At 38.7% G+C, this 12,596-nt stretch overlaps 1 protein-coding gene across 1 annotated transcript; it reads left to right on the top strand.

Annotated features, from left to right (window-relative positions):
* Nucleotides 1–1,412: 1,412 nt before the first annotated feature.
* On the top strand, nucleotides 1,413–12,596 carry ddx39ab (DEAD (Asp-Glu-Ala-Asp) box polypeptide 39Ab). Its single transcript, XM_041816709.1, has 10 exons — nucleotides 1,413–1,505; nucleotides 5,591–5,807; nucleotides 6,257–6,384; nucleotides 8,668–8,944; nucleotides 9,035–9,153; nucleotides 9,259–9,390; nucleotides 9,677–9,786; nucleotides 9,946–10,090; nucleotides 11,448–11,595; nucleotides 12,358–12,596. Exons 2-10 carry the CDS (start codon nucleotides 5,600–5,602, stop codon nucleotides 12,372–12,374), a joined length of 1,284 nt encoding a protein of 427 aa, XP_041672643.1. The 5' UTR covers nucleotides 1,413–1,505; nucleotides 5,591–5,599; the 3' UTR covers nucleotides 12,375–12,596.

A 12,596-nucleotide genomic window follows, 5' to 3' on the forward strand; every position in this document is an offset into this window, starting at 1 on the left:
CACAGTTTTATTATGTTACTTTTGCACAATTAAAATCAACTCATTGGAAATGGAGACAGCACATTTTGAAATTAGTCAAAAAATATAAGAAGGATTGAATTACACATTTAAATCAGTGTCAAAGTTGAACTAATATTTTACAGTTGTTCAAAATTGTCTCCTTTTTTCTGACAGTCAGCTGCTCTTCTTTAATTCCCCATTAAATCACATAAAGGCTTTTTATGTTCTCAAGTGTTAAAGGAAGAAAAGGCATTGTAACAAGAAAAGATTATTTTAGTGGATAAAATGAGTTATTGGATGAGAAAACGTTGCAATATTATTTACATAAAGATTATATTTTAGGTCAGGGATGGCCTGTATGACAGAGGTGTCAAACTCAAGGCCCGGGGACCAAATCCAGCCCGTGATACAGTGGTATCTGGCCCCCAAGATCATGTGATCTTTCTATTATAACTGTCCCTGTTCATATTTTCAACTTTGCATCTCACTATTCTGACTTATTAAACTTATGATTTTGACTTTTTCATGTTTTGACCTTCAAGATTCACAATTCAAAATTCTAAGTCATTTTTTTACCTTTTAAACTTGAGATTTTGACTTTCTATCTTATGTATTTGCCTTTAAAAATATATATATATTGCCGTTTAATTTAATGTTTTGACTTTTTGAACTAAGAAATTTGACTTTTTTTATCCTAGACTTCGACTTTTGTTCATCTCAGAATGATTTATTAACAGTGTTATTTATGTTTTTTCATATTTTACTTCTGGTGAAAATGAGGTTGATGGTTTATGTTTAAATGTTGACCTTGTTAGGCTTTTAGATTAGGCCTTTAATTCAGACTCCATGATTGACTTTCACACTCCTGACCTACATAGTCCGGCCCTCAGAACGTCCCATTGGAGCAAATCTGGCCCCGGACTCCCTATGAGTTAGACACCCCTGCTGTATGACATTTTAAATTATAGTAGTAGAAGAGCAGTCGACTGTCTACGCTAAAATAAGAAATACTCATTAAAAGATATTTTAAAAAATATTTCTCATTTTAGCAGATATTTGGCTGTTTTTCTTATTTCATTGTTCTCCTTCGAATTAAAATAAAAACTGATTTTCTTTCTATAAAATAAGGACTTTGGTGAAATAAAAAACAAACGACCTTCTGGATGTTTTTTAGTTTAAACGACTTAAATCTTGTGACACATTCACTGTCTTCTTGAAATCATCTCTCGTTTGCCCTAATGTTTATTATTCATTTACCTTGAATGTCCCTCAAAAGCTTCCATACATACAGTCGTGTGCTGCTGTGTCCCGCTTTTTCAAACTGCGGTGGACTGCGGAACACTTTTCCTCCAATCACTTTCGTTCGTGACGAACGGACGTCCAAATCGGCCAATGACGTTGACGCGTTCCGGCGAAGGCGGGACTTCCGGCTGCTCGTATATACCATCTGAGGCCTGTCCATGCGGTTTGATCTGTAGGCGAACGCTCAGCTATCACCGCTAAAGGTAAGTATTCAAAACTGATTCAAATTAAAAATATTAATGGTAAAGGTTTTTCTCTGGCTTGGTTCCAGATCATTATTAATTCATGTTTTCTTACGTCTGAATGTTTAATTAGCAGAATGAATTAGCGTCCTTCATTGTTTTGCGTTTCTGTCCTGGTCGAGCTAGCGCGTTTGACTGGAGAGATAGCCTAGCACACCCACCCATCAGTTCATCAGTACACGTTTAGACCACAAAACGGAGTTATTTTACTCTCAGGCGAATTAAACTATTTATACATACTGCTATTATACGTGCTGATGTTATTCCTGAACAGGTAGTGGAGCTATAGAAGCATTGCTGGTGGCATTTAGCATGTTAGCTTGCCACGTTAGCAATGGTTATGCAACACAATGGCTGTCCAGTGTTGTTAATGGCCCCCAAGCTAACCGGTTTGTTAATCCGCAGAGTGTCGGCCAAACTTAAATGTTTGCAGCTCTGCGGTTAAAAATGCGATTATTAGACTGAAAATAGAGCTGCTGTTGGTTTACACCGCCTGGCCTTGTTCTTATGAAGCTTGTTTTGCTTATTTATTGGTATTGCTTTGTAAATCAACGAACCGACCCACCAAACTCTGATTAATCTCTCCTCATGTACAAAGTTTGTTGTGGAAAAGTTTGTTTATTAAGAGGAAAAGTGATCGACAAAAGGTCGAGAGTTCACATTGATTTGATCTAAAGCGCAGCATCATGAGTTCAATAGAAAACTAACATAACCACAGATAGATAATGAAAGTAAGAGGAAAGAAGTCTCTAAATGGCTTTAAAATAAGTTAAACAACCAATACTAGAAAACACAAAATTATAAATTCATTTAAGTTCATGTAAAGAGACAATGTAATATTTGCAATCAGTGTTTTTTGTTTTAGTAGGTCTGCACCTAGAGACTTGGCATCATTGGGATTAGGATGTCCTGGTCAGGATTTTTGACCTCTGATCTGCTCATTTCTTTGCTTAAAACAGAGCTTAAATAGTTTTTGTTAACAAAAAAAAACCCAGAATAGAATAACTACTACATGTCTCAGACTTATTCAGTTTAACTCAGTAGTTAGTAGGGCTGGGCGATTATGGCAAAAATCAAATCACGATTAATTGAACTTTTTACCTCGATAATGATTAAGGAACGATTATCCCGCCCCCAACTTCCGACTCTGTTTGCTCTGTAAATATTTGTATAATTTTAAAACAAACAACAGAAAGGAACAGGCACGGGTTAACAATTTGTGGTTATTTATTGAAATATTTGAAATAAAAACACATCAGCTGAAATGAATACGTTTTTCATAACAAGTCACATTTTTCCAAGAAAAGGGGAATGATTAAAATAATTGACACGGCAGGTTTACATTGACTAGAGGCTCTAAATGTCTGCTTCGATTGTTTTTCGATTAATTGCCCAGCTCTAGTAGTTAGGATGGTGTAGTCACCTAAAATCAAATTTCTACTCAAATTGGTGTAATAGCACTTTAATGATTAGTTCACGTTAAATTCACATTTTCACCTGATTAAATCAGATAAGGATCAAAACTCCACTTAAAACACCTTTATTTGCACTTGTTGTTGCCTGTGTATAAAGTTATCTTTTGCACTGTGTTTTGCACATCCAGAGTCCTAGACTCCAAAAATGACTGGTGATTGTTCTAAACATGTATAGGTTCAAATTTCAAATGTCAAATCAAAACTTCATAAGCAATAACAAAATTTCTTCTCATGAAAGTCATGAAAACAAATCTGTTTCTGCATTTTTCTTCCTTTAAACTGCTGACAATTCCATATAATGTGCAATAATTATTAACCAGATGTTGAAAAGTCAAGTTCAAGTAGTCCTGGGAAAAGGGACCAAAACTCTCAGACTTAGGGCATTTCCTGACTATTTTACAGCCATAATAACAAAAATACATCCCAATCGCCATTTTCATCAGTAGGTAAAGGGTTAAGGCGCTTTAAATAGTTTGACCTGAATAGGATTTTAACAAAAACCTCAAATGAATCTCAGATTCAAAACGGCAATCCCTGTTAGAATGGAGCAGCTTAATCTGAGACATGAACCAAAACACTTAGAGTAAAACCCAAATACCAAATACAAGGCACTCTTGTCATCACAGTGACATTTTTAGGAGTTTAATTGGAGTTTTTGAAGAACTTTTCCTCCCTCAGTCTTATTTCTTTATCAGTTGTTACCTTAAAATGAAGTGGAGGTAATTGTTTAGGAAACCCAGCATCTCCATCACCATTTCTCTGACCTTTTATGCCTTATCGCCATCCCAACAGTATTCATCTTTCCTCTTAAAGTCAAGGGTTGGTTGCCTTGGTGTAGCAGCCTTCTCCTCTGTTGCTGTAGTGAAGTCACTATATTCAGCTGCCCATTTATTAAATGCAGCCCTGCTGCTACGGCCTTGCCAAGCTGTCGTGTCACAGATGCTGCAAGTGGCCGTTGGACTGTTTTCGCTCTCGAGTTTGAAGTATTTCCATACCATAGACATTTTAGCCACAGGATTGCTCGGCAAGGCAATGGCCACACCGGGCGCCTTTGGACTCAGACATCTTCTGTTTAAGCCACTGTCTGGCTTAGAAATAAAACTACTTGAAATGATGTTTTCAGACAGGCCTGACAAAAACACTGACCTGAAGTCCAAATAACTGAACTGTGACTGTTGGATTCAGATGTTAATCACCGTCCTTAGTTTTTTAGGAACATACTGTGTTTATTCTGAATTCCTCCCTGTATTTGTTTATATTTTTTCATGTCAGTATTATATAGTACAGAAAAAGATAACTCATTAACAGTCATCCCACATGTGAAACTTTTAGTGACATTAGACTCTGACCTCTGTGATTGGCGGTCACATGACATCACATTTTATTATCAGCTGAGTTTGCTTGGAGCCTCTCCAGAGTTGATTCCTAAAACGTAACCGGTACCACGAATTCCCTGGTGAAAAAATAAGCCAAAGGGGATAAATGAGCAGAGACAAGCTGGCACAACATAATAGAGCAGTACTGAAAGGTCTGTCATTAGTCTGCAGCCTCTCTGAGAAAATCTAGTCCAGGTTTGATGGCTTGAAGTGTAGTGGCTCTGGGTCAGGATCTGAGCCGATGTAGCTGAGACAGGACAACATTTTAAAGAATCAAAATATGCTTTATAGAGATGAGTGTTGATTTCCCATAATGCCAAGACTTGAATAACAGTATAAGAACAAGGGAATCAGATGTTTTGCTTTGCAAGTTAAAGTTTAGACCTATGATAGAGCTGAAAATAAGTTTACAAGATTTTGTAGCATTGTAGCTCAGACAGCTGCATCACCTTCCATCTGTTATCCCATTTTCTACAAGGACTTTATTCCTAGGATGTTATGGCTTTAAACTGAGATTTTGTGACTCACTCTTACAATATAACACTTTTTTCCCAGTTGTTCTTGCTTGGTCAGGGCCCATTTCCATTGTAAATCTCTGAGGACAGAGAGGAGATTTGAAGTGTGTCTGTTTATCTTTTTTTGCATCCTGCTACAAGGTCATTTACAGCTGCACGGGCCCCCAAAAAAGCAGCTTTTTAAATCAATAGAAAGGCTTACTTTGAATTTAACATAAGATATTCTCTCTTTCTGGTGTTTGTCGGCCCATGTGCAGCAGAGTTTGATACTACTTAGAGCTGATTTATTCATTATTTAAGGAGAACAGAAAGGAGGGTGCTGCAGTTGTCTAACCTGTTAGTTAGAAAAGCAAAGTCATTAGCGTTGCATTGTTTCAGGTGAGTAATGATCGTACAGAACAATGCAGTGCAATAAAAGAATCGACTTCAAGTTAAACAGCAATCAAAGAAAGTTAACACAGCCAGTTTTGTAAAGAGAGCATGGAGACTTTTAACTTTCCTGCTCATGCAGGGCCACAAAGTTTTTCTAAAACGTCTGTTGAGCCTGGTGGAGAGAAGACCAACAACAGGTGTTAACAGCCCCAGTAAAGCCTGCAGTAGGTGTTGGGTTCCGCCTTTGATCACTGATGACCTGACAAGGATGAGAATTCAGATTCTAACCCTTGTTTTTCTTCCTCCAGACAGACAAAATGGCTGAAAACGACGTTGATAATGAGCTGCTCGACTATGAAGAGGACGAAGAGCCTCAGGGAGCGCCTGAGAGCGCCGCCCCTGCCAGCAAGAAGGAGGTGAAGGGATCGTACGTTTCCATCCACAGCTCGGGCTTCAGAGACTTTCTGCTCAAACCAGAACTGCTCCGCGCCATCATCGACTGTGGGTTTGAGCATCCCTCTGAAGGTGAGGAACGTTTGGCAACCATCCTGTGTTATGTTCGCCTCGCTGTTGGCTCTGCATTCTGCTGCGAAAAGATCTAATCATGGAAGTTAGACTGGAAATACTTGTGTTACAGGGAGAAAATCATTGACGGGTTGTGTAGATTCTATTCCCTGTACCAAGTTAGAAAATGACTGGAAGTTTTTAATCAGAATGGGATATTTCTTTTTATTTAAAGTAGAGCAAGGAATACTGAAAGCATGTCCAAATGGAAAACATATTTTTGCCTTTCTCTTCACAAGCCTCAAAAAGATTCTCCACTGAAACTAAAGAATCTTTGTCATGTTTTGTTGCTCTGAGGGTTCCCTTCCTAAACACCATCAGCTGCTCCACCAGATTTATGTGCCATGCAGTGCTGAGTGTAGATATGAAGCAGCTTTACTGAAGTCCATTTCCTATTTGTTTTAATGCAGTCCAGCATGAGTGCATCCCACAAGCTATCCTGGGTATGGATATCCTGTGCCAAGCCAAATCTGGTATGGGAAAGACAGCTGTGTTTGTGTTGGCCACGCTGCAGCAGATTGAGCCTGTTGATGGGCAGGTGAGTGCTGATTTTCTACACTGACATGGGTATAGGGCATTGCACTGTGCTCTGTAAAACGTGGCTGGAGACATTTGCACCATGCATCTTAGTGTTGTTTGTTTTTTGCCTTCTTAAAGCCTAAAAACATTTTTGTTGATTAAAAATGATCAAAAACACCTAAAAAAACATACCCAAAAATATTAAACTGCCCCCCGATTTTCTCGATATCTGAGGGAGCTTTTAAAATCTGTTTGGGTAATCCTCATATCTTGGACTTACCGTAATGACAACTATGACTGCCCGCTTAAATCTCCCATCCTAGTACTTTTGTCTCAAGTTGATGCAGCATCAAGCAAAGGTAGAATATGTAAACTGCTCCAAAATAGTTGGGAAGATTGTAAAACTACCTTTTTTTAAATTAAGATTGTGCTGCACCTGTCTTTCTGGATTTACCACCATGCATTAAATAATAGTCTTTATGATTTTATCTGGACTCCCTGGGAATTAAAAGGAAATCCTTGCTGCTTCAAAGTAAAAAGCAATGCACGATATTTCATTTTAGCAGACATCTGATATACTGATATTTCCAAACTCTTTTGAGCCAGTACAGATGTGTATATCCTCCTGACCTGAGGTTTTTTAATACTAACTATGGTTATCCCACCATTTGGAATTAGTAGGATCTATTAAGTTTAAAAGCTCAACCTTGTCTGAAATTGTCAGGAATTGATTTTGACAAATCCAGTTTCAACACAAATTACCTAATATTTCAAAGAAACTACCTAAAATTTCTGTGAAAATTTCCTTAATATTTTAAGTTTCCCACAAAAAGTATGCCAAAATCTCTTCAAATATCCCTCGAATGTTTCAGTGATACTTTATCATGTTGCTTAAATTGCAATAAACAACAAAAAATGACTTTTTAAATCTAAAAAACGATCCCCTAAACTAAAAAAACATAAACATTTTTAATGCAGATACTTAAAATTTTCACGGTAAAAATTCAGGCCGGGCAGTTTACCACAAATTAGATTAAATCGTAATATGGCCCGCTGCATTGCAAAACGCAAAAAGTGCAATATTTCTTTAACCTGAAATTTGTGCCAAATACCAGTTAAACTTTTTTCAGCAGACATATTATGAATTACATTTTATGCAATAATTCAAGCACCATTTTCCTTTGAATATTCTACAGAAAAATTCAGCTTTCTTCATTTTTGTAGGTTTTTCTTACTGAATATGAGAATGACAAACATTATCACTCCCTTACAAGAATTCATATCAGATTTGCAATATGATTCATTATCATCAAAATTAGATATTTTTTTTCACATTTTTAGCCCTTATTTAATCTAATATTGTTTTGGTTATGGTATAGAATGATTTATTGCTCATGTTTGTTGTAAAATACATAAGACTAGGAACTCAAAAAATCGGTATTACATTGCAGTCACAATATCCGGGGGAAAGAAATTGTCATTGTATGATTTTCCCAAATCGTTCAGGCCTAGTAAAAAAAAAAAAAAAACATTCTAATGAAACTTTTTAAAATGTTTCAAAATATACCAAAATTTCCATTAAAAATCATAAAATTTCGTGGCGCGCCGGCGCCATGTACACGGGCAGCCTGGGTTCAAATCCGGCCTGAGCCCCCCCCCCATCCCTGTTTCCAAGTCTATCCACTGTCCCCCTTTATCTAATAAAGGCACGAAAAGGCCCAAAAACAAATCTTTAAAAAAAAAAAAATCATAAAATTTCCACCATTTAATCATAAAAATATCAACAGAATGACTTGTAACTTCTCCCAGGGTTTGGGGGATTTATGTAACTTCAATGGACAATTTTCTCCAAGTTTCTAATAGTTAAATTCTTTACTCTGTTGTAGGAAAACCAGAATGGCATGGCCTCATAGGTGCAAACTGGGTCTTAGGAGGTTTAAACACAATTTTATAATCGTAAGGAACCACAGGGATCTACTGTGCAGAGAGAGGAGAGGGGAAGTAGACAGTCTGGTAGTTGTCAGGGTGTCATTTAAAATGTTCAGGGCTAACCGTTGGCCTGTGTTGCACCCTAAGCAAACACCTGTAGGTGATGGTAAATTTTGCAAAAGTATGAAATACACTGCAGGTATGTGCAGTTGACACATCAGCTTTAAATGCATGAGAAATTTTCATACCTGCCGATACCAGTGTTAGACTTTCTAAGCAAATCCCTGCTGACATTTATCCCGCCAGTATTATTTTTATGCATTCCTGTTAAAAATGCTTGTTAGATCAAAAATAAATGATATCTCCTCCACAGGTGTCTGTTTTGGTCATGTGCCACACACGAGAGCTGGCCTTCCAGATCAGCAAAGAGTACGAGCGATTCTCCAAGTACATGCCCTCTGTAAAGGCGGCCGTGTTCTTCGGAGGAATGGCCATCAAGAAAGACGAGGAGGTTTTGAAGAAGAACTGCCCACACATCGTCGTGGGAACGCCGGGTCGAATCAGCGCTCTCAGCCGAAGCAAAGTCCTCAACCTGAAGAACGTCAAACATTTTGTGCTGGACGAGTGCGACAAAATGTTGGAGCAGCTAGGTAGGTCCTTCAGTGGGACGTCTCTGCTCAGCTTTTGTTGATTGCATGTGATTATGCCATTTTAAACTGAATATTTTATTTGTGTGTTAGACATGAGGAGTGACGTGCAGGAAATCTTCAGGATGACTCCACATGAGAAACAGGTCATGATGTTCAGCGCTACACTGAGTAAAGAGATCCGACCGGTCTGCCGTAAATTTATGCAGGATGTAAGTGACGTTACTGCAGAGACGTGAACACAGGCTCTATGATAGTTTGATTTTGCATGTTCATGGTTAAGTTTGCGTAACTGACCACTGTCTTCCCTTCTACAGCCCATGGAGGTGTATGTGGACGATGAGACCAAACTGACGCTCCACGGCCTGCAGCAGTACTACTGCAAACTGAAGGACAGCGAGAAGAACCGCAAACTGTTCGACCTGCTGGACGTGCTGGAGTTCAACCAGGTGAGGGGATGAAGCTGTAGTATGTTGCATGGTGTCCCAACAGATAATGGCATGAGAAATGCAAATATTTAAGTCATCCTTCACTTTAATGTGGCCTTTAAAACCCTAACATCACAGCTGTAGGAAGTCTTTTTTTCAATCAGGAGTGCAGAACTGGAAGCATTGCATAAAACATTGCATTTAGAATACATTTAGTAACTCTTCAGAGGGAACGCATTTTAATGTGATCCTACTTCTTATGTTTGAAAAGAAATATTGAATTGCAGTGTCTGTGTTTGGCCTCTAGGTGGTGATCTTTGTCAAGTCAGTCCAGCGCTGCATCGCTCTGTCTCAGCTCCTGGTGGAACAAAACTTCCCTGCAATTTCCATCCACAGGGGAATGACTCAGGAGGAGAGGTGAGCCCTCCTCTTATAAACACACGCTCCTTTGAGCTGTGAATGCGGCGTATGTTTATGGAGCCTCAGGCCTCATCAGTTAACTCAACACATCATTGCCTTCAAAGCCGAGTTATGTCTGCAGCAGCTGTGATCATCATTCTCTCTTCACGCTCACAGGCTGTCCCGCTATCAGCAGTTCAAGGACTTCCAAAGGCGGATCCTGGTGGCCACTAATCTCTTTGGCCGAGGGATGGACATAGAGCGAGTCAACATCGTCTTCAACTACGACATGCCGGAAGATTCTGACACCTATTTGCACAGGGTGAGAATGGGAGAGGGGAGGCGAGAGTATTTCTTTGTGGTTTCTGTGATATGTTATGGGATCACTGGAGTAGTGTACTACAAGCTTTGAGAGAAATCAGATATTTTACATCCCTAAAGCCACTGGGAATTAAACCAGTACATCATAGTCAGAACCAGAAAGAAATTCAAATAGGTATAAAGAGTTCTATTAATGTTGGATGTTGCATGCAGAAATGTTTTAGTGTAGGTGGCTGTTGTATTTTAGGTGATCATTAGCTCCATCCTAAGGGCCCGTGTCCACTGCTGCTGTGTTTTTGCACTGGCAGCACCCATTTTCAATGTAAATCCAATCTAGTCCAGAGTTTTGAAGGCTCAGGTTTCTGAGTGCAAAATCCCCCTCAGCATCAGCTGTTTTCTGTCGCTGCACTCTCAGTGCTCTCTTATGATAATAGCTCTGGAACCACTAAAACACAGCAAAAAATTAAGTTTGACAATTTAAGCCCACTGTCTAAGTGCGGGAAACAAACTCATTAATGTGACCTGCATTGGATAATTTCTGAGGTCAAAGTTTTCTCTTCTAAGGTTTCCCGGGAGAGTAATATTTCAAATTAAGACAAAAAAGAGCCATGTGTGGGTATCACTGCATTAGACATTTCTGGCATGTCTGGCTATTGATAATCCACTGGGGGAAATTTTTACTATTTTATCAGGTTGTATTAAAAAAGCTTTTAGGGGACTTATTGATCATGTTGATTAGATAGAGGTCTCCCAAAACCATGTATCAAGCATGATACAACAGGCTGTAAGGGTTGAGGGCTGCACTTACTAAAAGTTTCATGTCCCTTTACTGTGATCAGAGCTTCACAGATGTCAGTAGAAATCTGCTCCCCCTGCACAGTCTCTAATGAGCAGTGTTTGTTTGTAACAACAAACTTTATGAGGCTAAAATGATCTAAATGTTTTTTTAAATCATCTTGCAACGGTCCAACTGCATCATAAAACAAACTCTTCTCATGGCTGAAACTGTTCAGTCTGAGAAGGATGGAAATACTTCAACATTAAGGAATTATTTGTTTCTTTTGAGTTGAATTTTAATTCCAAGTCTACACAAAAATATCTAAAGTGTAAAATCTACAAACATTTGAAAGCCTAAGAAGAGCCACTTAAGTTAGAGGTTTTAATAAAGTAAATCTTCTCAGTTTTACAAACACTTTTAGAGCAAAGTCAGTGTTTTTTTCTGCTTTTATATAAGGTGATAAATACTGAGCTTTAACCTGATTTGTGTGAGACTCGCTGCTTTGATAACCACATTTCCAGAGCTTTAAAGTGCTGAATACTCTTCGTATTTAACCCTTTTCGTCCTTTGCTCCCGTCAGGTTGCCCGTGCGGGTCGTTTTGGCACCAAAGGCCTGGCGATAACCTTTGTGTCTGATGAGACCGATGCCAAGACTCTAAACGATGTGCAGGACCGCTTCGAGGTCAACGTGGCGGAGCTGCCAGACGAGATTGACATCTCCTCTTACAGTAAGTCTTTCCATTTCCAAATACCTGCTAACGAATAGAGATGATTGTGTAACTGAAGTCTGGAGCGCTGCATCCATCTTGGGCTGTCATTTTGATATTTTGATGTTTCAATTCTGTTTATTTTAAATAGTGCAATCTTTGTTTCAATGATAAATGTTGTTTTTTAAATAAAACAGCTTTTGAGTCATATTTTAACCCATGACTGCTGCAGGAGGAATAGAGCAGCCGTGGTGAATGCAAATTCAGATCTCAGCAAGCAGCGCAGCTTACCAAGCCCTTTAAGCCGCTCATAAAGATGCAAAAGATTCTTCTACAACAAGAGCAGAGGGGAAAATGCAAAAACAGAGTTCTTTACCAAAATGTTACCAAAATATTTGTGCATTTTAGGAAGGTTTGTCTCATTGTTTTTATTATTAAATCAAGAAAATGATCAATATTTGATGCAGAACATCTGATTTTTTGCCCTTTTATTTGAAACTCATTTAAGTTAAAATTCTGATATTTTGAAGGCTTGTTATCCATTATCACTGCTTATTCTTTATGTTTGTAGCTTTCTTGTGTTGGTTTATCCAGTCATATCACGTTAAAGGAGGATTACCCCACAGATAATGAGCTGCTGTGATAATATTTGACTAATCTTGGCATCTAGAGCCAGCCGTTGCAGCTGCCATCATGAAATGGAAACTCCCGTGTTTAACCAGTCGTTGAAAAGACGGCATGCTCAGCTGTGACTCACGTCTGTCCCTCTCCGTCTCTCCTCAGTCGAGCAGTCAAGATGAGTGGCCTGTCCCGGCTGACGTCTCCCCTCCATGGATCTCATGTGGTGTATTTGGATCTAGACGTACTTCACTGTTGATTAAAAGTTCTGCTCTGTGCCCAGTGTTCACCAAACGTTTATTTTTATTGGAAGTTTTTTGGGGGCGGCGAGTGTGGTCGGTTTTAATTTGTCTTTTATTGTCTGTTTTTTGCTTATTGATATTAAAACTTTTTATAAAATGCCA

Source organism: Cheilinus undulatus, linkage group 21 (assembly GCF_018320785.1).
Source record: "Cheilinus undulatus linkage group 21, ASM1832078v1, whole genome shotgun sequence".
NCBI lineage: Eukaryota > Metazoa > Chordata > Actinopteri > Labriformes > Labridae > Cheilinus > Cheilinus undulatus.